General features: G+C 43.7%; 2 protein-coding genes across 3 annotated transcripts in view; both read right to left on the bottom strand.

Annotated features, from left to right (window-relative positions):
• Nucleotides 1-2195, bottom strand: part of ntd5 (ntl-dependent gene 5) — a 24229-nt gene extending 22034 nt beyond the window's left edge. Inside the window, exon 1 of the mRNA XM_080426510.1 lies at nucleotides 2109-2195. Coding sequence (XP_080282636.1) covers nucleotides 2109-2181 — 73 coding nt within the window. The 5' untranslated portion in view covers nucleotides 2182-2195. The remainder of the gene's footprint in view (nucleotides 1-2108) is intronic.
• A 10218-nt stretch (nucleotides 2196-12413) lies between these two features.
• On the bottom strand, nucleotides 12414-24317 carry dbpb (D site albumin promoter binding protein b). 2 transcript variants are annotated; one of them, XM_080426217.1, is made up of 5 exons: nucleotides 23678-24317; nucleotides 23028-23345; nucleotides 20819-21262; nucleotides 16529-16791; nucleotides 12414-15277 (listed from the first exon to the last, which is right to left on the bottom strand). In XM_080426217.1, exons 2-5 carry the CDS (start codon nucleotides 23206-23208, stop codon nucleotides 15062-15064), a joined length of 1104 nt encoding a protein of 367 aa, XP_080282343.1. In that variant the 5' UTR covers nucleotides 23209-23345; nucleotides 23678-24317; the 3' UTR covers nucleotides 12414-15061. The 2 variants fall into 2 exon arrangements, with proteins under 2 accessions (XP_080282343.1, XP_080282342.1); XM_080426216.1 differs by having other exon boundaries at nucleotides 16520-16791.
• Between the last annotated feature and the right edge of the window lie 2248 nt (nucleotides 24318-26565).

Below are 26565 nucleotides of genomic sequence, written 5' to 3' on the forward strand. Positions count from 1 at the left end.
GTGTGTCTGTGTGTCTGTGTGTGTGTGTGTGTGTGTGTGTGTGTGTGTGTGTGTGTGTGTGTGTGTGTGTGTTCGCTTCAGAAAGGCCCAGCCAGTTCAAAGTGGGTGGCCCACCGGGCAAACATTTGCCACCCAGAGACGGATTGGGCTCGTTAGTATTTACGACTCTCTGCCGTATGTAAACAAGCCATTCTGGTTTGGTAGAAGAGCCACATCTCACACTCTGCACGAGCTACATTTGTTGAAAAGAAGAGAAAATAGAAATGAAAAGAAAAGACCAAGACAGACTTACCCAAAGAAAATATTTTATTTATGAACCCTAGTATCCCTTGATGTCATAATAGGCAAATATTTGGCAAAAATAGGTTAACATTCGTCCAAAAGAATAGATCCACAAGCTTGTTGCGACATGTTGTGAACTTGTGGATCTGCCATTTTCGGTGAATAGATTTGGTGTAAAGGGGGGAAAAAAGGGGTAAAATATAGGGTTAAAATGGTTCAATTCTAAGCCCAAGTAAGAGCCCATTGGAGAAGCCAGGGTGAAACATTCTAATTGCAGGGTGCAATGGGGAGTTTTTCAAGCGGTTGGGTTATAATGCTGAATTGTGCCAGTTTGTTTTTGTTTCTCAGTGCTCTGGTGTTACATGCACAGTCACCTCGTGCTTGGGTAGGCTGTTGTAATTGCTTCGTATCTCTTTCACTGCAGCCTCCCTCTCCCTCCTTTGAAGTGAAGGAGTCAGCTAAATCCTCTCCCAAGCTTAAGAACATGCTGAAAATCTTTTATTTGTTTTGCTCTCAATTGTCCCTAGTTTTATCTCACTTTATTATCTTTGCTATAATTCATTTTGTTCATCTGCCTTGTGTTTCGCGTTCTCTGCTTTTTTTTTTTTGTTTATGTTTCCCCTGTACAACTTTGGTACAGCTCCCCGAGGAGCACGAGTAAACTTTGACTTGACGTAAATGTAAACGGAACATTTCTCACACTTCTCTTTTGTATATGCAACCCAGGCCTCCATATGCATTCCATCAAACACAAACACTTAAACAGTTTGTACTGTATGCAGCACGGGCACGCCCTCAATGTACAGAAAATTCGGGGAAAGGGAGGCGAGAGGAAAGGGGAGTCGGGAGAGAGAAAGGGGAGACAGAGAGGGGTCCCCCCGTTTAAAAAAAAACACATGTGCAACAGAATCATTCTGACACAGGCACGTGCGTCAGCCATCCAACGCCCAAGTACACATGTGCACTATACACTATGCATATAGACATGGAGATCATATGAGCTCATTGCCGAAACACTCACACACACACACACACACACACCTGCACACTGTAAGCTTTTTACAGCAAGCTTGACTGTTACGATTACGTCACAATCAAGGCTACAATTCCATGGTAACACCTCATGAAAACTAAGCTTCTGTAAGCCTTTCATTTTAAGATTATATCGCAGGTCTGCGGTCGGAATCAAACCTGGGACGTTGTCATTGTGTGGTCAACGCACAGTCCGGTCAGCTACCAGTACGCCCCTAACTGTTGTACTGTACATCTTCAGGTGGTGGAGTGGGCTAGAGTGACTGTCCCTTCACAATGGGGTCCCAGATTCACTCTCCAATGTCCTTTCTTCCATGCTGAGGGACAATCACCTGCTCACTCAGTGTACCTCGGGGACAAGAGTGTCAGACTCAGATACAAATATAAAACCTTGTAAAACCCTGTGTTTTCCTGTGCAAGGTGCCTGCCTGTCACTTGAGATAGACACTGGACTCCAGACTAACAGGGAGTCACTCCAGTTAGTATGAACCATGCACAGCTGTTACAAGTTACAAATTAACTTCATCACACTGACTAACCTCACTGTCAGGGGTGTCAGGTCGGCTAAAAACTCTAAATGTCTAGAAGTCACAATGTGAATGGTGAATGTGAGGCTCCAGACCTGTGTGTGTGTGTGTGTGTGTGTGTGTGTGTGTGTGTGTGTGTGTGTGTGTGTGTGTGTGTGTGTGTGTGTGTGTGTGTGTGTGTGTGTGTGTGTGTGTGTGTGTGTGCGTGTGTGTGTGTGTGTGTGGTGTGTGTGTTGCAGAGCCCTGTCAAGACATTGAGGAACCCACCTGCAGTCTGCGGGGTCACGGTTCCAGCCAGAGCGCTCAGCGCCGCCACCAACAGAAGAACAACGTAGTCCATCCTTCTAGCCCGGCCTCAGCAGACGGTATGAGGCGAGCCAGGCACACACACAGCGTTTTTGAGGAAGGAAGAAGGAGGGGGGGGAACAAAGGGTGGGATGAAAGGGGAAGGGGAGAGGACAAGAGAGGAGGAGAAGGAGGAATGGGGTGGAGGGGGGGGGGTTGAGGAGGACGAGAGAGAGAGACAGACAGAGAGGGTACAGCCCATGCATGGAACACACATCTGGTTCGTGTTGAGAAGGAGAACATTGGTTAAATTCCATTATAAGGGACCTTTCACCCATTTCTGTTTAGACAGCAGATAAAGAGGGGGTGACAGACACACACACACACACACACACACACACACACACACACACACACACACACACACACACACACACACACACACACACACACACACACACACACACACACACACACACACACACACACACACACACACACACACACAACAAAAAGGCCGGGGCAATCAGCTAAGTAAACTGACAGTACATCTTGGCCTGTTGTTGGTGAAAGTCAAGACTTAACACAACCCAGTTTTAAATTGTATTCCCTAAACTTATCACAGCACCCAGTTTTCTATTTCATTGCAACATGTCCGGCTGTTGATTTATCAGTGACAATTATTTGCCTTCGACCAGCACTGATCTGACAGCTGCATGAGACATTTTGATATATTCTTTGTACTGCCTTCATTGACTTCCAGTTGCTGCCAGTACAAAACACTGGTGTTGGCCTACAAGGCAACCATAAGGCACGGAACCCGCATACCTTCAAGACAACCCCACAACCCTACATCAACACTTAGATCAGCTAACACAGGAAGTCTGTTCGAACCGTCCCTAAAACACCCTGGACAGCGCTCCACACGTCCTAGAGTAGACTCTTAACACCAAGTAGATTCTTCTCCCCCCCCCCTGGCTCCCAGGCTGTGGAATAAACTCCCCATTTCAGTCAGAACTGCAAACTCACTCCCCATTTTCTGCGGTAGTCTGAGTGAAGACTCACCTCTTCAGACTCCACCTCACCCTTCTTGTCACCTTATTCATTTTTTGATAGATGCTGTAGTTTACTATGCAGCTATATCTAAGTGTTAAGAATGTTGATTTAGATAACATGTTGTTTAGACAGATGCTATGTCCATTGTTTATCCTCGTTTCTTGGAGGCACTACGTTGTTAGGCACTGCACTGTGACTATTTACCTTGTTGTTTGTTGAGTAGAATTCATGCTTACTGTGCTTATTCGGATCTCGCACTTGTAAGTGGTTCTGGATAAGTCTAAATTGCAAATTGTACAGTGTTCATAAAAGTCCACTTTATATTCTCTGATTTAAATTAACTCAAGCATTTTGCAGCTTTACGACCAAGCCTCTAGTTTCATATGCACCACATATCTGGAACAATCAAACCGGTCTGCAACAACTGGTCTGCAACAACTCAACAATCAAAGCTAAAGACCTTTCTGTTTGCCATTGCTTTTTACTGTGGGATTTTAAACATGAATTCTGCACTGTCATTTCATTTCAGTGTTATTTAAAACTTTTAGTTTTATTGTATTCAAATATGTTTCTCTTAAAGCTCTGGGCGTTAATGTCTCAATGCTTAATGAACCGTAGCGTCCCTATGGGCATGTCATAATAGGCAAACATTCAGCAAAAAATAGAAGATCTGCAAGGCTGCAAAGCGTCGCATTGCGACACATTGTGAGCTTATAGATCAGCTGTTTTAATAAAAGACATGGTGTAGAGGAGGGAAAAGAGGGATCCAAGTACAGACCCCTGGGGGACCCCGGTCAACAGGGTTGAAGTGGTTAATGTTTCATATAAAGCACATTTAATTGGCTTGTTGTTGGAAAGTGCTACACACAAAAAAACGTGCCTTGCCTTGCTTTGTAGTCAGGGGATATTAGCAGAACAAATTCCAATCTTGGAATAAATTCCTTACCAAAAAAAATCTTCACCAATGTGTTTGTAAAGGTGTCTAGTAACACATCTCACAAAGACTGAAATGCAGTTTCCCTAGGAGAATTTTTGACAGCTGCTGAAAGTTGGGGTACCCACCATTTCCATGCATTTTTTTAAGTAGCATGTGAGGGGTCAAACTAGGGTGTTTTTATGATTCTGAATCCATTGCAAGCATTTGTTTTGCACCAAAACCACTCCTTGGGCTAAAAACAGCCCAATCTCAATGGGCTTTTTACACAAAAAGTATACCTGGAAAAGGATGGCTATGGCCGTTTTTAGTCGAAGGAGTGGTTTTGGTGCAAAACAAATGCTTGCAATGGATTCAGAATCATAAAAACACCCTAGATTGACCCCTTGGTGAAGATTATTTTTGGTAAGGAATTTATTCCAAGATTGGAATTTGTTCTGCTAATATCCCCTGACTATTGCCTTGTCTGGTTCTGTGTGAACTGTGAATTTTGGCAAAATAAGATGAGTCAAAATCATTTGACAAATGAACTCTTCCTTGAATCACCAAACAAAAATGACTTTGCCCTCATTGCATTCTTGTCTAAGAATGTATTATGGGAGTGTTTTGCCTCTTCAAAGAATGTGCACTATGAGACACAGACGGAACGGAAGTCAAAAGTTTCACAAATTGTCCCAGAAAAATTCTAAATAGCAGATCTATGAGAACGCGGTGAGCTTGTAGATATAAACCTTGGTCCACTACTTTTTTCCGTCTGCACCAAATCCCATCGCTGAAAATAGCTCATCTACAAGCTCTAGATCAGGGGTCTTCAATGTTTTTCAGGCCAAGGAGCCCTTAGCTGAGAGAGAGATCAAGCAGGGACCCCCACTACATAATGTCCATCAAATTGTGTTGCAGGTTAAACATTTTCATTGATTTCGTGGATAGCTTCATAGACTGTTTGACAGCACTATCATCACGGTTGCGTAAATTAATGTTTTTGCTAATGTGTATTTTCAGATATTTAACCACTTAAACGATCAATACTTAATAAACTTGACCTTTGGCTCTGTACTTGGTCTGCTCTTTTCCCCTCCACCATCTCTTCACCGCTGCGATGCGTTGTGAGCTTGTAGATCTGGCATTTTCGGCGAATGTTCCCCTCAGAATAGGGATGCTAGGGTTAAAGTGGTTGATGCAAAAAAAAAAGAAGAAAAAAAGTTCCTATCACACAAACATTTAGCGGCCACCCAAGTAGTAACTTGTGGACCCCCCATAGGGATCCCGAGCCCCCCGTTGAAGACCTATGCTCTAGATCTTCTATTTCCGGTGAATGTTGGCCACAGAATAGGGATGCTTGGTTTCAGTTGGTGGTTAGGTGCTTATTAGCCTGGTAAACCTTCCCTCCGGATATCTCATTTCCATTTGATTTCAGGAGTGAAATCAAATGGAAATGAGATTTCCGGAGGGAGGGTTTACCAGGCTAGGTGCTTATGGCCAGGGGGGTCCCCAAATTATTTTGGGGGTCCCCAGATGATTAGCTTAATGTGCAACATTGTTTTCTCACAGTAAACAAACCAACATACAGTAGCCTATTGTATAGTGTTTACAGGGTATCTGCACATTTCTAAAGTTACCATTTAATGATTTTTAAGACCTTTTTAATACCAAATTGGCCAAATTGACAAATATTACGTAAGAAAGAGGCAAACATTGTGGAAATAGTCAATCTCAGATTAGACCGGTATTCTAGTGTTGGGTCTGCGTATGGGTTAAGATTAGGTCTTTTCATGAGTTCAGTTGCACAAAGTATAGTGGCAGACAGTCTCCTCATTTTCTGGTTCCTACCTGGCCCTGTACATATTATTCAGGTATGAAAGTGTGGGGAAAAAACACTCGCAGAGATATGTAGTTGCAAAAGGTAAATAAACGTTTACTGTAAGCTCTGTGAAATGTGCCAGATAACTCATCTAGAACTTCACAGTGTGCTTCATATACAGCAGTGGTTCTCAAACTCCCCCAAATTGACACGTATTAGCCCGTGGACCCCCATTTGAAAAGATATGCCAAGGACCCCCATAAGAGAAGATTTTTACGGCTCTAGCAGTGATTTGCAACCATTTTAATTTCAAGGACCCCCAGTTTGACATGCATTAGGCTACGGACCCCCATTTAATGGCATTTCTATCTCTGGGACCCCAATTTATATTGTAAAATCAATGTTAATTTAACTCTGAGAGTACGGGTCCATTTGGTTCCATTTGTACACTCTGAGTTACAGACCCATAAGGGTCTATTTGGTTCCCAACTATCCATCATTTAGCTGGGGACCCTCTGGAAATCCCTCAAGGACCCCTGGGGGTCCCCGGACCCCACTTTGAGAACCAATGATAGGCCTATTCAGTACGTGTGCCTCCTCTTGACAGACTGTGGATCTTAATGAGCTGATCCTCTTCTGCAGTAGTTGAGAACCTAACCCTCAAATGACCACTGATGATGATCAGTCTTTAATCTATCTTTGTGGTCTACGACAGCTTCACTTTGCTACATGACTGAATGCATGGTCAGGGTCAGGGACCACATGCAATACCTTCACAGACCACCAGTTGAAAACCCCTGCTCCATGTTGAAAAACACTGATCTGAAAGCTGACTGAAAATGGCACAATGGCACACTTAATTTATGCAGTTCCCAATGCATTCACTGGTGGGAGCTGCCCCGTGCCAGGAGTACTAAGCACGTAGTGCTGGCCTCTAGGGGGCTCCACGGGACAATTACTCCACATTAGTAACATTAAGTTCCCATTTTGTTGTCTTGTAAGTTGGAAATTGTATGAATAGATTTATTATAGATTAAACATTTCTGTACATCTCTGCTACACCGCCCAACACATGGCACTCAGTTTACATTTGCACTCAAAGGACCGACCACAATAATAATAAACTTTATTTATAAATAAAAAAAACAGTGTTTACAAAGTGCTTTACAGTGTCATGATAAAAAACATCCATAGGCAGAAACGATAGTCAATTTTTAAAATCAAAAATCAAACTAAAACATAAACGTAGCCTACATATATACATAAATACATTGAAAGTAACACATTTGAGACAATCAGTGTGGAGGATAACGGTACTAAGATCTAGGAAATGGCCTTGGTATATAAATGAGTTTTCAGGGGTGATTTACAAGATGACACTGCCTTAGCTAGCCTTAGATCCACACAGGTAGGGCATTCCAGAGCCTGGGCGCCCGGGCCGCAAAAGCCCGATCGCCCATGGTGGCGAGGTTAGTCCAGGTGAGGATCTAAGGCTGCGCACCGGTCTGTGCGGCTCCAGCATATCGGAGATATAGCTGGGAGCCAGGCCTTGCAGGGCTTTAAAAGTCATCAGTAAAATTTTAAAATCAACTCTAAAACTTACCGGCAGCCAGTGAAGGGCAGCTAGGATCGGTGTAATATGGTCATATCTCCTAGACCTTGTCAGTAGTCTAGCCGCAGAGTTTTGTACCAGTTGGAGACGTGAGATAACCTATAATACAATGGAAATAAGTTATCGAGCTTGTGTTTGTGTTATCCTTTTGACTATATGTACAAATATATGTTCATGATGCATATGTATTTGGTTTGATGAAAACGTAAATCAAGGATACACTCACAGTACCTTTTGAGGGAAACTGGGGACATGCATTAATTCTCTATTGCCCATGTATCTTGGTTCAATCAGAAACACTCTCGTCTTAGTAGATAAAGAACCATTTATTGCCACAAATGGAATACAGTTAAGCTTGGCGTTAAAGCTCCGCTCTTGGGAGAATATTCACTGAATTTTGTCGAAGCAGCCTGCTAAGCATATATTCAGAGAATGCTTAAGCAAATCCCCATAGGGATACAATGTCAACAATAGCAGTACATTGACATATTAGTTAGAATTAGCAGATATACATGATACACAAGTATTTGAGCCTATATGCAAGACTCTAAACAAGCAGATATACATGATAACCACAAGTATTTGAGCCTAAGCCAGACTCTAATCAAAAGGTGGAGGCTGGGGTGGAGGAGGAGCTAGCAAAATGCATTGGTTCAGCAACCAAGAAAGACCTAGAGAATAGAAGCCCTATTTAAAGGATCCTCTTTGCTCATGCGTGAGCTGTGATTGGATAATGAGTGTGTGACGTAATGACCACTGAGCTGTGAATGGAAAATAGAATGCTGATGTTCACATCAGCTGACTGACCGCTGGTTACAGCTTTGGCGTGCACGACTTCCGTGTCCTGCATGAACTAACGCTATGCTTCATTAATCATAGCTGCATGAGTGTGAGGAACTTCGATGGACCCAAAAGCAGTACGACCAAAGCAAGGATCAAGATTCAAAGGTTTCAAGGTTTATTAACCAAACTGAGGCAACCCATATAATGGGGCAGAAAAACAGGAACAGAATATACAGATGGCTTTCAGCCTAAGTACAGCACTAACATCAAACTACGACCTGCCAAGGAATTGTATAAACAGGGGGAATATATATAGACACAGGGTTAACTGGACACAGGTGAACACAAGACAAATCAACACAGGGATTGGCTGGGGCACAACAGGACACAGGTGGAGAACAAAACTATAAGGGTAGGTGAGACAAGACAGGAAAGAGCAAACAAGGCAGACAGGAAACAATACTACAAAATAAGATACACAACATCAGGGCAAAAGGCAACAGAGAAAACGGAATACAATAGAGCACCGAAGTCCTGACGTCACTGCCAGTAGAAGGCGCATTCCACAGGTTCATGGCTTTACTTTTTGTATTGATATCCTCATTGGGGAATCTTAGATCGCTTCATTTAAGAACTGTGTTCCAAAAATAAACACACCACCCTGGCGTTTTTACTCATATGGATATGAAGCATCGACTGAAGGTGTAAATGTACACATTTACCCAAAGAGTAACACAATATAAACACTAGAAACGAGTCAAACAACCCAAAGACTACATTTCCCATGAACGTGGCTGTGGGGGACAGTGATTTCAGACCCGGAAGTAGTAGTTCTTAAGACTTTTAAGGCAGAATTAATTCCATTTTCACCAGAAACAGGCTGTATCAAATATGAATGAATATCATAAACGATGCAGAGCCACCCCCCTGACAAAAACGCCAGGGTGGTGTGTTTATGTTTGGAACACAGTTCTTATATGACATGATCTAAGATTCCCAAATGGGGATTTCAACACAAAAAAATAAAGCCACGAACCCTGGAACAGCGCCCTCTACTGGCAGTGACGTCAGACTTCAGTGCTCTACAACAGAATGGTGTCCTAACAGGCCTAACGAAACAGCCCTAAAGAGTCCAACACCATAAAAGGGCATTCAAGGTCTAAATAATAAAGTCAAAGTCCACGGCCCGAGGATCGGACCGTGACAGTGCATCAGAGTAACAACAATACAAATATACAAATAGAACAAAGGCCTAAACAGGCTTAAAGAACAGGCCTAAAGTGTCCACGACCATATAAGGGCATAAAAGGAAGTCAAAGTCCACGGCCCGAGGAGCGGACCGTGACAATGAGTCTTAAAAATCAACAAAATCTTGTTTTTATTCAGTGCATATCTTTTTGAAGCTAGGCTACCCACAAACAGTCTGGTAGTTTCTTGCACTCTTCATATCTACAAAACATTAATAGCCTACTATCCTCCATACTACAAAATAAGGAAACCAAACCTGTCGGTTATTTCTGCTAGGTTATTTCTTACAGGCAATTTCCTGAACCTTACACAAATAAAAGCCTGAAACTGGACTGGAAAGACGCGACTGGTGTTTTTAATGCCTCAGTACAGATCTAGGGTCAGATTTACTGATTTCCTGACTTATTTTGAAAAGCCAAATCGGATCCCGGATCAACAGCCAGGGAATTTAGTAAATTCATGCACTTTTTTTGTGATATGGCAAAATTATCGTACATTTCGGCATTTTTTTTATTATTAATCGTACATCGTACAGAGGGTAAAATGATCGTACAAATACGATAGTTATCGTACATCTGGCAACACTGGTGACGAAGAAGATGTAATGTAAGCTGTTTATTGGCATTTCTGTGAACTCTCACTCAGTGCTGTATGTGGACACAGAGGGAGTGACTAGTGCAAGGGTTAATTGACCAGCAGGTGTTTCGAATTGCCTAACTGTGCTCTCCTCTCTATACAGTAGCATGCTGTACCTGACTACCTATACCTAATCGGTGGACTTGGACTTTTGTACCGTTATGTGGCCTTTTTGTGCATTTTCTCCTCAGTGGATTGGTAGGCTATAGCAGTGGTTCTCAACCTTTTCAGTCTGCAACCCCCCAAAATAATCATATTTGAACTGGTGACCCCCCCACCCTGATAAGCACTTGGAATCGTAGGAGTTGAGGCAATACATTTAGTTTGACTCGGTTCCACAGATAAATGTTAGCAGATCTACAAGCTCACAACGGCCAATTTGACCAGTTTTTATAGCATAGTTTGTTGATTAATTTTTATGCAGTAATGGTCTATTTCTTTTCTTCTTTTTGTCTCCGCCAGGCCGAAAGGCATGGCGAGAGAGTATGTTTTCGCCCCTGTCCGTCCGTCCGTCCGTGTGTCCGTCCGTCCGTCCGTGTGTCCGTCCGTGTGTCCTGTCTGTGTGTTAGCAGCTAATCTCTGGCACCGTTGGCCCGGTCGCTCCGAAACTGTGCACACACACTCCCTGGATGCCAATTCAGAACCTCTGCCCCAATTTTTTCACATGGGCCTGTTATAGCGCCACCAGGAGGCCGATTTGTGCAAAACCCTTTTTTTTACATTACTCCTACAGATTTTATCCAAACGTCATGCAAATCGGTACACAGTATCTCTATAGTCATGTGATCAACACAAATCTGTCCGATTTCCCATATTCCATCCTCATTGCCTATGGTTGGCTTCCAAAGTTTGCAGGATTGGTCCGTTTTGAACAAAAAGCCTCAAACTATGCACGCAGCTTGCGATTTCCGTGAATTTTCACACGCACATTCCCACTAGGCCGAGGAAGAAATGCCACCCTTTTCACATTGGCCTGTTATAGCGCCACCAGCAGCTCTAATTTAGCAAAACACATTTTTGGAACAAAATGCCTTCAAATCATGAATGCAGTGTCTGATTGCCGTGAAAGACCTAAGAATAAATGGCACCCTTTTCACAATGGCCTATTATAGCGCCACCAGGAGGCCACAATAATGTACCTGACCTGGCGGAGACCTGTGCTCCGAGGAGCACTTTTTCTAGTTTTTCTTTATTTAGGTATTAGGTTTAAAAGTCCTTAAATTGTCACTTGTCATCTGGGCAAACTGAAATTTATTGAAGCAGATTTCTAACTTTTCTCCAATTTAAGCTGTTTATTTGCATTTTTGCAATGGGCCATTTGGGATCTGTAGTGCCAGTTGCCGTCCCAGGTCTCATGTCTGCTCATAGTTTGGGTAGGCTACACACATCACCAGGTATGGACTAGTTACTAGTAGTAACAAAAGCACTAGCAGACCAGCACTCAGTGAATCCAGGTTTGGCGCGGGGCACGCACCTCGGATGGGGTGATGTCACGCACCAATCAGAGCCTCACTAAATGCCTGCATTTACATTCATTACTTAATGAGGATGAATGCAGGGATGTTGTGTGATATAAAACAGGCCTCCTCCGCTCCCGACCCTTCATGGGTCCTAGCTCTGGTCCATAGTAAGGAGAACTCCTTCAGGCTATGGACCAGAGCTAGGTGGGTCCCATGAATGAGTTAAGTGAATATCTTGTGTTTTCGTCGTGGTGTGTTTGTTCGGATGTCCTATATCTATATGGTTACTCGTTTGATTACCCAAATTCTGGAGGATACAATAGTGTACATATTCATGTATCCTGGAATGTTAATTTAGGTACGCTTTGGGGGGAGAAAATTCAGGGAAATACTGTAAATGTGCATTTATTGAACAGGGATGGTTTTCTGAGGATTTAAACCACACCATATGGGACATGTGGACAGGGACTTTAATCCATGGCTCAGTCTCAGAGTTAATATAAGCTTCAAGCACCAAGTTAATTGAGTTCTGAGAAAGATTCAATAAAGTCACAAAGCCTCTACCCAGTACAGTGTGTGTGTTTGGTGTCTGCTTATTGCTATGGGTCTGTCTGTCCATGTATGAACTGGAGATGATGCCATTCCATCAGGCTGCGCTGAAAGCAATGCCCCAGTCCTATGCCAATAAATCATCTCTAATGTAATAAACAGCACCAACAAAAACAAACATTTCAGAGGAAAACAACTGAGCAGTGAATAAGAGCGATCTTTTTATTTTTTTCAGGGAAAGATCTCCATTAACATCCACATCACCAGCACGAAGCAGGCCGGGCACCATGGACACACTACTGACGCAGCAGGATAGAAGAAGTTCAATTAGAGTCACTAATAAAAGAGTAACCAACCACATCTGTGAGGGGATTAGGTATCGACGACCTGCTTGGGAACAGGTCAAAACTGGGGGTCGAAATGAACCAACAGGAAACGTGGAGCCTACTGAAGAATAGTGTGCGCACAAATCCCATGCACTGCACAACAGAGAACGGTAAAAAAAACAAAAAACAAAAAAAGAGGTTTGTAAATGACAGGTAAATCAAGTCTCTGCATGACCTTCACATGAAAGGTATCGGAAAAGTCTGAATGAGAATCTGTGGTCAACGTAGAGGCCAAGAAAGGTGTCTTTGAGCGGAAAAGCTTAGTTTGGTGTATAGAGTCCATAGGAGCACCAAGGTCCAACGTGTGGAGGCATTGACACGGGAACGCATCCACGTGTCATGGATGTCAGTTGTCAGTTTTAAGGGTTCTCAGCGATTTTTCGCGCGAGTCTCTCTGAGGAACAATCTCGAGATCGAGAAGGTGTTTCACGATGCAAAACAGATCCATGATGTCCATCCAAAAGAAAGAAAATCATTCAATAGTACAGAACAGCGATAATAAGAGGGATAACAATCATCATAATCAGAACAATAATAATAATAATAATAATAGTAGTTAATGGTAGCTATTCAACGTGGTCATTAAGGGGATAAAAAAAAACTCTGTCACTGGATTGGCCAGGTCATTGCCACCCCTGGGAACATAACAAGCAGTGTACCATGTCATTGTGGAGATTCTGAGGGCACACAGACAAACTCAAGAGAGACAGTAAACAGTTAGGGCCGCGGTACTGACAGAAAAAAAACGGAAAAGTATCAACAAGCTTTGCGGCAAATCGACAATCAGAAATTTTGGCTTTTTATTCGTCCCAGAAATCTGAGAAATTAACACACACATTCCGGTCAATGGGAGCAGTGAAGCCCATCTCCTGAAATTCATATACAAATATGCATCCACACACTCATTCACGTTCACCCACATTCAGGTTCCTCTCAGACCTCTAGCAAATACACAAAAACCTGCTGTCGGCCCATCGAATGCAGGCGTCTAATCCATCCATAAACGGTAATCATGGTTCAATGATAACTTACAGTAAATCAACGTGCATTTCCCCCCCTCCTTGGGAGTTTGTTTTGTTTTTGTACATTGTTACATTACTGAAGATCTGAATGAGCTGTGAGTCATCTACAAGTGAGACACAGGGCAAGGTGGAGGTTAGATTATGGTAACTGTAAGGGGTATTGTTTGAAAGCTACAGATGAATACAGAAGACAATGAAATATAGTAGGTCAAGAGGGCCTGTTACCCGGGGAGTCACAAACACTGCCCGACAGCTATAGTAGGATATTATACAACAGGGTGGAGCAGAATAACCCGGCAGGAACAGAGCGAGAGACAGAGAGATACATAGAGAGAGAGAGACAAGTAACCATCTCTTAAAAACCCAACAAATCCTGGACAAATCCTCTTATGACGTTTATCTCATGATAAACGGTGGGTCTGAGATTTAACTTAATCAAATATAGTGAGGTTGTTCTCCTCACGTGTGAATGCAAGTAACAATTTTATTTATTTTATACCTACACCGGTACAGGAGAAAATATTGGAAATGGTAAACACTGTCTGCCCATTTCTCACATTCTTACATTGTCTCTCTCTCTTTCGCGCTCTCTCAGTCTCTGCATGCCTGTTTCCCCAGTGACAGAAACCAAGAACCAATAAAAATGTAAGTGCTAGAGTAAAATCCACAAAAAAAAGAAATGTTGAACTATACAATTTTGAGATAATTTTTGCTCTCTATATTTTACAATTGAAACATCTTTCTCCCAGCCCAAATCCCTGCTCCTGCCTGTAAAGCTATTCTAAGAATCTATGACTCAAACCGGATTGCCTCATAGATTGACTCATCTATGTTGTAAAAAGATCTCAGCATCAACGTCAGTCCGTCTGTCTCTCTTTCACTCTCTCTCTCTCTCTCTCCTATCTCTCTTTCTCCCTCTGTCCCCGTCACATAGAAAATATACAAAAATTAATCTCCAAATTTGTTCTCTCTCTATTAAATTTTTGTTTTTACTTCAATATTATAAAAATATACAATTCTCCGATAGCAAAACCCTTTAAAAGTCATCACGCCTTCTCAGCCTATCCTGATTATCACCCTGTCCCGTCCAGTCGAACATTTTAGGGACCCGCTCCACAACTATGACACGCCTCTACGAAAAAACAAGACACCTGAGCTTTGAGATATATATATATATATATATACTGTATATGTGTGTATGTTATATATATATATGTATATACATACATATATATATACATACCACCCTATATATCTCCCAATACATTCATCATCATCATCACATCATCATCATAAAACATTATAGCCGCCCACCACAGTTCCCCCATCCTACTGTCCGTCAACGCCACACACCCTAAGAAACAAGTGTCCTTTCTTTTAGAGTCAAAACAAAAACGAGAATCCAGCTTTTTGTTTTTTTAAAACGCCTTTTCCTCGTCCTTTTCTCATCACTGGTCGGCGTGGCGGGTGTCGTATTTGCTTAGAATGTTGCGGCAACGGCCGAGCTCCTTCCTCATTTCGGCCACCTCCTGCCGCAAGGTGGCGTTCTCCCGCTCCAGGTACGAGGCGCGCACCGAGATCTGGTTCTCCTTGAGGCGCCGCGCGTCCCTTGACCGCTTGGCCGCCTCGTTGTTTTTACACCGCCGTGACCAGTACTTGTCGTCCTGAGGGGAGAAGGGACAAGGGCAGAGTTAGATGTGTGTGTGGACAAAATCCGGACAATTATGTATCTGTATCTGAGACCAATTTGACTAGGATTGTGATCCTATAGTGTAGTAGTAGCTCTGAGGACCCCCTAGGGGTCCCGGACACCCTGTTGAAGACCCCTGGTCTAAATGTCTAAATTGTACATTCAAATTTGGAATCTCATTTGTTGGCAGAGAAGAATTCTAAATGAGTCCACACTAGTGTTTAGTTTGTGCTTCGTATATATATCTGTTTACTGTAAGTCGACTTCCTTGATCAAAACAATGACAGGAGCATAAAGGTAGAGGGCGGACAGATCGTTATCTTTGAGCGAGGGAGACAGGTGACATGTGAGACGTCACATCCATAATAGTCTTTAGAGGAAAGGCACAAAAGCCAAAAGTGAAAGGAGCAGCAATGGCAATTATTAGGAAGAGAAAAAGGCATGAAAGATGCACGTGTCACACCGATACACTGACGCCTGCATGTATTTTTCCACGATTCCCTCCCTGAGATGTAGCGGAGTAGAAGTCTAAAGTATCAAATTTGTACTTTTAGAGTACAGTGCTTGAGTGAATGTACTTGGTTACTTTTCACCACTGCTACAGTACTTTTAGAGGTGACATTTTCTCCTTAAAGCCCTGGGGGCTTTTTGCCCCCCCCCCCCTCATCTCATCTGAACAAATTACATCCAATCTCTCCGTCTCTATCATTTCATTACTCTGTCATCACATCACTTTAACGCGTCGATCGTTTTGCCGAATAAGGGGAAACTAAAGTTAAAGCTAAAATGGATTATATATCAGCATCTTGTTAATGGCACTCATCAAAATGGAGTTAACCATTTCTGGGGACAGAAATGATCGTGAATCGCATCAAACAATCAAGAAGGTTACTATCTATCGCTATACACGGTTATTACGTTTGCTGCTGCATTCTGCCTGATGCTTTTAGACACAGTCGGGGCTGGATTTTCGCGGATTCATGCCTCTAATTTTGGTATCTCCCCTCTGGTTATTAATTTTTATGGCCAGTGGTGATATGTTTTAGCCCTGCTTCTGGTCAACCTGAATTAAATGTAGACTCTCTGATATGTTTCATATTCATGTTTGATAATATCACAATTTAAGAATTGAATTAATTTAATGTAGAAATGTAGCTACTTTCACTACTTGTCCTAGGATTAAGTGTAGGGCAAAAGTGAAATAAATTGTCATTACATGTTGTACCTTCAAATCCTCTGGCACCAGCATCTTGCGGGCCTTCTTGATCATGGGCTGCGGTTTGAGCTCATCGTCGCTGAAGCGGTGCCTCCTGGGGTCGAAGGAGTCCTGGCCGGGAATGCTGGACAGGGCCATGTCCGTGGGGTCCATCTCGAACATGCCCTCGTCCGACCCGCTGCCGCCTGTGGGCGTCAGCATCGGGGCGCAGGACGAAGAGGAGGAGGAGGAGGAGGAGCACGGCGACGCGCACGAGTCGTTCATCTGGCTCCCTGGAGGTGAAGAGAAGAGGGAGAAAAAAGAATACTTTGAGATATGTCGTTTTGCTCCCTTTTATTACGAGTTATATTTGAGTATTTGTGGAATGTTGGAATAGAGGGTAGACTGAATAATGGTCACAGTGCCGATAAACACAAGGTCGCAAGTAGGTGGGCAACAGATAATCGAATAAATTGATTATAAGTAAAGAAAAGATTTTAATAATCGATTTTCTCAAATATTTAAAAAAAAACAATATTTGATTAATCAAAGAAGTACTCAATGGAATAATCAGTTTAGCACTGTTAGAGTGCCCTTGAGCAAGACACAGGACCTGCTCTCTATCAGTGCACTCGTTGAAGTCACTCTGGACAACAGTGTCGGTTCAAACTCCATTTGTGATATGTAAATGAGCAGATAGTGACTGTGGACAAGATAGTACTATGCTGGAGCTTGGAAACCTGCTGCAGTACTGCATCCGAGCCACCAGATGACAGCAGAGCTACACTCTGTCTGTACTAAAAAAACAAGGGCTATTCCTGCTCCTCTGAAGAGGAAGGCCATTTTCCAACCTTACACTCCATGGTCGGTACAGTGAACGTCTGAGGGGTCTATGTTTCACTAAAACTTATTAAGAATAGACTCTGAAGATATAATTGAGGTGGCTGTAGCCCAGCATATGAAGACATTTTGCATCTTGAAGACATTTGAAGAATTCGTGATTTGAAACACTAAACTAATAAGAAATATACTTTTTATGATGTACTTAAAACGTTATAGCAGGTAACTTAGCAAAACATTATTATCTTAAATAAAACTAAAACCCAGTTTACTGCTCTGTCCATTTAATTTGAGAGATACTGAATGGACCATTTATTTTTGGCAAGGAACTCTTTTGAGTTTCGACATATTATACCCTGTCTCCAAGGTGTGCTGGGAGCTGGGAGGGTTGCACGATGAAGAATAAAGACCCAAAACAATAACAAAAAAAAACAACGCCTTTCCCATAATATCGCAAAATATTTCCTGGTATGCTGACATATGATCTATGACTATCACACACCCTCTTGCATCCGTTAATACATAATATAGAGGCTATGGGTATCAACATGTCATAAAGTAGTAGGACACCTCATATACAGTATCCAGGACTGAAAGCCTATGGAGAAATGTATGAGGGGAAATATGTTATGTAAGATACAACCCCTCCCCGGGAAAACCAGTTCTTTAAACCTGCATTGTGTAATGTTTTTCACATGGCCCTGTATGAAGGTTCCATTGAGACACAACACGATCAATCAATATGTGGTTGTCAATGTTGTGTTTCTTCTTTTTTACAACTTAAACCATATAATATACTTAGTTGACCAGGGATGTCCAAGTTTTACCTAATTTTGTCACTCTACACCAAATCTCTTTGCCGAAAACAGCCGTAGATCTGCTATTTTGGCGAAATCTTTGCCTTTTTCCTTTCACTGAATGTTTGGCTATTGTGGCATGCCCAGAATAGAGATGCTAAGGTTCATGTGGTTAAATCCTGTTGACAAATTCCGGCCCGACACTGTGCTGCTCTGCTCCGCTGGCCAGGCTGACAGATCTGTTGGAACACCTCAACACCCTCCCTCGCACTTTAAGATCTGCAGCTATCACTCTCTACCTGCTTCCTACTGTGGCAGATTTTACAGCGCAAGATGACTTGTAACAGTATTTATCCTGTGTGGCCGTTTACAATGTATCAATCAGCTGATGCAGCAAGGGGGATTAAATGAATAGTATAGCTTAATCAAATCATTGAAAAATGTATATCAACATATTAATTGATTATGAAATTAGTCGTTAATTGCAGCCCTCTTGGAAAGCCAGCACCATGTTATTATAATTCCCCTTGTTTCTCTGTAGGCCCGTACATTGCACAATTAAGCTTTAACCACTTAAGGCCTATACATGTACTTTGCCATAAGACAAGCTCACAACTTGAAGATCTTTCAAATTGAACAGTTTTGGACATTTCTTATTTTTTTTAAAAACAGAAATAGAGACGTCACGTTGAAAGTGGCTGAGTGGGGCCGGTATTATGCTACAACGCCCCACCCTACCCTTTAGGGTCTTACCACTTACAGCCTGGCTCTCTACTCCTGTTGGAATGGAATACGGACAGACATACAGACACCCCTATACATGTATGCAACACTAGATCAACAGACTTGTCAACGGGGAATAAGTTGTGGTAGCTGAATATAGTAAGAAAGCTGAGAGGGGGGGGCGGGGGGGGGGGGGGGGTGACATTAACCACCTTAACCCTGGCCTCACTATTTTGGGCCGGTCATTATAGGCGAAAGTTCTCAAAAATCCTGACCTATATGCTTAATTTACTCACACATGTCATACACTAGTGTCGCTCAGCAATCAAGACGATCTGCAAGCTCACATTGCAACGTGTTGTGAGCCTGAAGATCAGCTATTTTTCTATTCATCGTATGGTGCAGTATATATATCTTAAGTGGTTAAACTTACACACTGCACTACACACTTACATCAACTTTAATATGAAAGAATTATCATCCAAATGTGTAGTTTTCAACCTTTGTCATGCAATAAAAACATGACAGCCTGAATATAGCCTTTAAAATCTTAACTTTGATGTAACGGCTTTATGGCAGAACAAGCCGGCCTGTGTTGATATTGCATATCTCATTCTTTTATCTATATCAATGTACTCGCTCTGTCATAGGCCAGTTGGACATTCCATTTTAACTCCAGTACCAACAACAGCACAGCCACTCTCTTCCTCTTTCCCTCCCTCCCTCCCTCCTTCTCTCTTGGTCCCTCCCACCACATCCCTGCTGACTCCGCCTATAGTTCCCTCTCTCTCTAGTACTCACAGCCTCTGCACGTGTAGCGACGCGTGCACATGTCCGTAGCGTGTGAGGTAGGGAGAGAGAGATTTAAAGACACGCAATCACAAAACACTCAGACACACTCCTCTTCCCCGCTTGCTTTTGCACTGTTGGACCCGACTGCACACCGACAACTGGCACGGCATGAATGTTTCGCTTGTTGTCGTCCATAGATTACACACAAACACCAAAAACTAAACTTCTTTGATGAAGGTTTGAGGTTGACTCAACAAAAGCAAAACTCTATTCTTCACAACTCTCTCTCTCTCTCTCTCTCTCTCTCTCTCTCTGCCCTCTCTCTTTGCTCGTCTCTGTAAGTTTTATTTACCCCACCCCTCTCCTTCTTTGGCTCCTTCATTGTTGTTTTACAGCTTCATTGGTTCAGTCCTCCACCCCTCTGCCTACCAGCCATACAGCCCCCTGAGAAAAGCTGATCTTTTAAGTGTGCACTCTGCTACTTCACAAAAAGTGAATTCCAGTCATTGTTAACCATTCTGTTCCTGCATGCTCTCTGTCATGTTGACTTTATGTTCAGGGGCTGCATGACTTTGTCTACTCTCTGCAGGACAGAAAAGTGCTTGGTCACTACGGCGTTTTAGCATGAACCCAAACCCAAAGGGGAATGTGAAAGTGCTGAATCACTAACCTAAAGGGGGTGCGTGTGCGTGTGTGTGTGTGTGTGTGTGCGCGTGCGTGCGTGCGTGCGTGCGTGCGTGCGTGTGTTTTGGGGGTCGGGGGGCATTTCAAAGAACACCAGCATTAAATTGGAGGACTATTAACCTAGCGTTCCTATTCTGGGCAAAAATATGCGAACATTCGGCGAAAATAGGTGAATAGCAGATCTACATAATTCTCTTTTCTTTCCGCTATTTGAATTCTGGTTCGAGCAAAGGCCTGGTTTCTGGAAATGACCATTGGTGAGCTAAAGAGCATGAGTGCCACTAGTAACCCAAGCCTTCCTGTCCCTCTGCCCAGTTAACTTCAGCGTGGGAGAGTTTTGTTTTATTTATTTCTGCACTCGGCTGTCACGTGAGCAGCCAAAGGCCTCAGTGTTTTCCTCAAGGACGCTTCGATAGCACCAAGGGCTGACCGGGGTTGGGGGAGGGTGGAGGACTGAATCCCGGGGTAAGTGGGCAAAACTCACCATAGTCATTGACTCCTCCCAGCAGGCTCTGGGGCGGCTGCGCCACCTCCAAACCAATGAGCGAGTGCGGCGAGGAGGAAGAGGACGACGACGAAGAGCACGGGGAGGATGGCGGGCACTGGGAGCTCTGGTTGGGCATGGCCGACTGCGTGCTCTGCGAGGGGATCTGGGCGGTGCTGGAGCTGTTACAGTTGCCGCCGTTTTGGAGGCCGTTTTGGTTGCCCATGCCGTTGTCGGTGAGAAACTCCTCTAAGTCCATATACTGCAGCTGGAACAGGCCGCCGTCCGCCGGCAAGCTGCGGTCCCACAGCAGGGGTCCCAGGAACTGGGAATTGAAGGCGCCTCCGTTGCCGCCTCCGTTGCCGGCTCCGTTGCCGCCTCCGTTGCCGCCTCCGTTGCTGCTCCTCATGGAGTCGTCATCCATGTCCACGTTCCTGTCTTTGTCTAGCGGACAGAGAAAGAGAAAAGGTGAAGGAGATGAATGAGGCGTTAGAGTTGGCTCCTGATGCCTTAACGAGGACCACAGGCCGGAGGTAGCACTCTGCACTCAGACTTGAATGGTACGTTCTGTCTGCTTCTACGGCATCGCCCCTTCACTGTCCCGTGGAGCTACATTTGAGAAACTTGTTGTTTATGTTTCTACACTGCTAGGTGTTCTCATGTAACTCCAGTACAGTTACTGTACTTGGTGAGTGGAGTGACTGAGATGATGATTAATGTACAATTGCAGTGAGCGGTCTGATTAACTTAACAGGTTCCAATGAGAGTGCTTGCTTGCCAGCAGGCCTTTCTTTAAAGACCATACCAGTCTTATGTTGACTTCTAGCCAGAGATTTGTCCTGTCTTCAGATTTCCATAAGTGCATGCAGTGTACATGCAGTGCACTCCCCATTGAAAGTCACTTCGCCACTTATTTGATCTAAAATGACTGTATTACTGTAATACAAGCAATTCAAATTCGCACATCGGCTTACCAATGTGCTTGGAAACATAGTTCCTTACAAGTGCTGCATTTCTGAACTTGAATTCTAGGTTGAGGAGGGCTTTTAACGATACAGTGACTGACAGCTAACGTTGACAAAAATGTTCAGTTACATTCTGGAACATTTATTGAATAAAGAAACATGAGATCTAAAAAAATTACCCAATTTTAGGAAGAATTGTGGAGGTTTATGTAAACTAGTGGCCGATGTTGACAGTGGAAAATAACATGTAGTAGTAACACTGGTATGGTACTGGTACAAATCTGGATGGTAGAGTATGTTAATACAATATAACTAGCACATCTGCAGTGATTGGAAGTGGTCTCCCTGCTCTTCCATTGAGAAACGTAGACCCTGGTGTCGGGTATAGCAGGACACCCAGTGGTTGACAGTGTCAATAAAGTTATTTGAAGCTGATGATGCTCTGGATTGGAAACTAGATGCGCGTATTGTCGTGCGGAAATTGTTGCAATTACCTCTCTCTGACTGGAGAGGGAGACAGCGGACATAAAACATGCGGGATGTATGGCTTTAAATTGTAATCCTTTCCCTAAACACATGTCCTAAAAGCATGCCAGTGCTGACAGTTCAGTCTAAAACGTGACAGGACAGGATGTGTCAGATTAAAACACACCTGCCTTCCCTTACGATGAGGACTGACTGAGGCAGCTGTCACGAATCAATCCAAATGTAAAGCTGCAATCCATAACTTTTGTTATCTGTATGATAGAGTATGTTATTACAATATAATTAACACAACTGTGGTGGTTGTAGTTGGTCTACATGCTCTTCTGTTGATAAATGTAAATCCTGTGGTAGGACCACTACTGGTTGACAAGTGGTATTACATGGAGGTCAAAACATCATTTATCTTCCACCCAAACAGACTTTCCGTTACAGCTTAACAGTCAAAAATGTGGTGCTCATACAGGAGGCTCAATTTTGTCTCCTGGGTAGAACATGAAAGTTACAGCTTTAAGCCCTGTTGTCAACAATTTTACATTTTTTTCTAAAATAGCAGATCTGTATGCTCACAACACAACACATCTGAGCTTGTAGATCTGCTATTTTCTTTTTCTTTTTTCCCTACCATTTTCACAATGTTTGACAATTTTCACCTATAATGCCATGTCCAAAACAGCTTGTCTAAACAACATAATGTAGCATGCATGAGTTGACATCTATGAGGTTTGTCAACTCAAAAAGGTAAAGGTGCCAATCCTCACCTTTCACATCGCAGGAGGTTTTCAACCGCTGGTGGTCTCCCTTCATGGGGTGCTGCAGGAGTGACTTGAGACCCGCCATGGAGGTGAGGGATCCGCCGGGCACGGTAGTGCACGTTCCGAACTGGGGGCTGGCCCCTGCTGGGAGGTCGGGGGTCAGGAGCTGAGAGAGCTGCCTGGACATCCTGGACCGGATGGAGGTGGAGTATATGGGCAGGGTGGGCCGGGGGGTCCGGTCAGTAGAGAGATAGATACCTCTGCTCCAAGGAGGAAGAAGTGGGGCCCGAGGGGGTCAACACAAACTGGTCCCAAAAAAAAACCCTATTAAAAAAAACACAAAGTTATCTTCAATGAGTGGAGAGCAGACACAGACAGAGTGAAGAGAGCAGAATGGGGAATGTGTGTGTGTGTGCGTGGGTGCGTGCGTGCGTGTGTGTGTGTGTGTGTGTGCGTGCGTGTGTGTGTGTGTGTGTGTGTGTGGAGAAAAGAGAGAGAAGAGAGAAGCTGCCTGTGCAGTTGGTATTCTATGTGCAGCCTGCTATTGTAATTGCATACAGAAAAAACTCAAAAGCTATAATATAATATAATAATATTAATGTAGATAATAATGTGAAGGTGAAAACAATTAAGCAAGACAAATGAGCAACTTTTACCTTTTAACTTGTAGACAGTTTGGTTTGATCGGTGCCACGCAGAGTCATTTCCAGCAAAGTATTCCACTGAAGTTATAGGGCGTGCAGAATGTTAATTCCTTTCCCTTTTTAAATGGCACGAGACGTTTGTCTTCGGCGAACCAGCGTGTCAAAAAAACTGCCAAAAAAAGTCAGACAATCTGCCCAGGAACACTGACCATGGTAAATAACAATAATATTAATAATAATATTAATAGCCAACAATAGTAGGAACTCCTTCGCTGCTGGAGCTCAGTTGCAAATAATGTCTCAAAAGTTAATACAGCCCTCCTATATCAAGGCTGTGTCAACCATTCAATACGGCACGGAGAAAAAAAGAACCGAATACTTGCACAAAAAAAAGAAAGAAGGAATGCAACGTCCTCCTCCTCCGAATGAACGAAAAAAACTGTTAACGTGCAAGAAGAGGAAGGAGAGCAACAACAACAACCAGCAACGAAAACAAAAACGCAGTGAACGAGGGAAAAAGAAAAGGCTGCGTCTCTTCTCTACAGAGTCGGACTGGTCAGATGACAAGTTGATTTTGCTTTCTCCCTTCTGTCCTGTGGTTCTTTAGGAAGAGGCGGGGGGAGTCTCTCTCTCTCTCTCTCTCTCTCTCTCTCTCTCTCTCTGACTGTACTTTTCTTCTCCCTCTCTTGCATACAGTCACGGGCACGGGCTGGGAGGTGGGGGCTGGGGGGGTGGTGGGGGGGGGGGGTGTTCGGTCCGCGCGACGACGGCTGTCCTCGCTCAGCTGGAACGAACACGGGCAGTTCACGTGACGTCACGTCACATCTCGCACAGGCTGGAACAGAAGAACGGGGTGGGCGGGGCGGGGTTGGCGGTGGTGGATGGTGGGGGGCGTGGGGGGGGGGGGGGGTGGTGTCGGGGCGTGCACCGAACACCGCGCGCTCCTCAATATTGATGAGGCAGACTGACACATACACACGCCTACCTCTGATAACTATAACCTCCTCCTCATGATAAACCCGGTGTCTATATCAAACATTTTCCATGTCAAGGACCCCCCAAATATAAGGCTATATGGCCGCGTTTGACCCCTCCATCTGAAAATATGTTGTGCAGGGACCCCCATAAGAGAAAATTTGTGCCATTTGCTCTGTTAAAAATGTTCAATATTATTCCATATTTGCTCAAGATGTTGTCTTCTTTTTTTGGTTTGTTGAAAATAACAGATGTACAAGCTCACACAGAGTCACATCGCAATGCGTTTTGAGCTTGTAGATTGGCTATTTTCGAATAGCCACAGTAGGCTATAACTTTCATTATGATTAAAGTGGTTAAACTGATTTGGATGCTAGCCTATACACATTTTTTTTTGCTGGGGACCCCCTGGAACCACTCTCAAGGACCCCCTGTGGGTCCCTGGACCTCACTTTGAGAACCCCTGCTCAATATTGATGAGCGCACACACCTACCCATTAACCTCCTCGTGCCACTCCTCGAGGAGGCACGTCCTAAACGGTTGTTTGTGTGGACAATGTGTGCTCCTCCTGCCTCCCCGCATGTCTGCCCTGCCTGCCGCCACTCACAACCAAAACACCCTGTTTTCTTAATTGCGATTATTATAAAGCACATAAACGAGGCGCACGCCTGCTTTTTTTTAATTGCAGGGTCTATAATGCAATTGTCTTTGCTTATTATTATTACCATGCAGCGGGTTTGTACCCCCCATATAACTGTCCTCCTGCATTATTATTGTTTATACCGTATATCCACAAATTACAGTATCCAATAATTCATTCATACATTTAGGTATTTATTTTCCAACAGCAGCCTGTGTTAATTATTATCAGGTGGCTGAAGGAAGGGACGTAGTTCTGTCACTGTGGCTTGTAATCCACAGAAAACGTGAGCGGTGTGCCTGCGTTGTTCAGGCGAGAGGAATACACCAGCAGCACGTTGCTTCCCGGGGCACACACTCAGCTCACTCGGCCTCGGCAAAATAGCCCTGTTCCAGCAGCCTCGCACATGTTCCAGGCACGCGGGGACGAAGGCCGTCTGCTTTGCCCGCTCCCGCTCCCATTGGCTGCGGGGAGCGCGACTCCGCCCACGGAGAGCGCCGATTGGAGAGAAGTAGGTCAGCAGCCCCGCCCCCCGCCGATCCACCCCATGCCACGGCCGCGTGAGAGCCGTTCGAAACACAAAAAGCGCGAGAGAGAGGGAGAGATGCGTCTGTGGAGTCTGTTCGGGACACGGTCCTCTGTACTGTATGTACACACACAGAGCCATATAGCACTCGACTGTACACAGACTGTACACACATTCCCAGAGGCCGCGCGTGCGAAACGCACGGCCACATGAGGTCGTGGCCTAGAACATGCAATGCAAATGAGATATAATAGGGATAGGGTCTGCATTATCTGTAGAAAACATAATAATAACAGGGGAAGATGTTTTCAGTTGGAAATACTCTATGAATAGCAGGATGAAGTCAGACACATAGCTATACCCCCAATTCAGCAGTGGTGGAAAAAGTAGTACATTTTGTTTTACTTTAGTAAAAGTATCAATAGCCTACTGCAATGTAGAAATACTCTGCTACAAATAAAAGTCCAGAATGCGTTGCAATGACTCATTGTGAGCTTGTAGATCGGCTATTTTCAAATGGTCGAAATGTATATAGGGCTGAATGTGCTAAAGCATGTTTTGTAATAATAATCCCAAATCTGCAAAGTAACTAACTAAAGTTTTCAATTTGTACTGGAGTAAAAGTACAATATTTGCGTCTGAGATCTAGTGGAGTAGAAGTAAAAGTACTGAAAATTGGAAATACTCCAGTAAAGTAAAACAAAATACCTCAAATTGTACTTACGTACAGTTGAGTAAATGTACTAAGTTACTTACAC

The sequence above is a fragment of the Gymnoscopelus braueri genome, assembly GCF_963280865.1.
Source record: "Gymnoscopelus braueri genome assembly, chromosome: 4".
Taxonomy (NCBI): Eukaryota; Metazoa; Chordata; class Actinopteri; order Myctophiformes; family Myctophidae; genus Gymnoscopelus; species Gymnoscopelus braueri.

Coding starts and splice junctions, on each gene's coding strand:
- dbpb (XM_080426216.1), bottom strand. CDS start 23,208: ATGTCCAGGCAGCTCTCTCAGCTCCTGACCCCCGACCTCCCAGCAGGG. Junction 21,263..23,027: donor AACCTCCTGCGATGTGAAAG/GTGAGGATTGGC, acceptor TCTGTCCGCTAG/ACAAAGACAGGAACGTGGAC. Junction 15,278..16,519: donor AGGATTTGAAGGTACAACAT/GTAATGACAATT, acceptor TTCTCCCCTCAG/GACGACAAGTACTGGTCACG.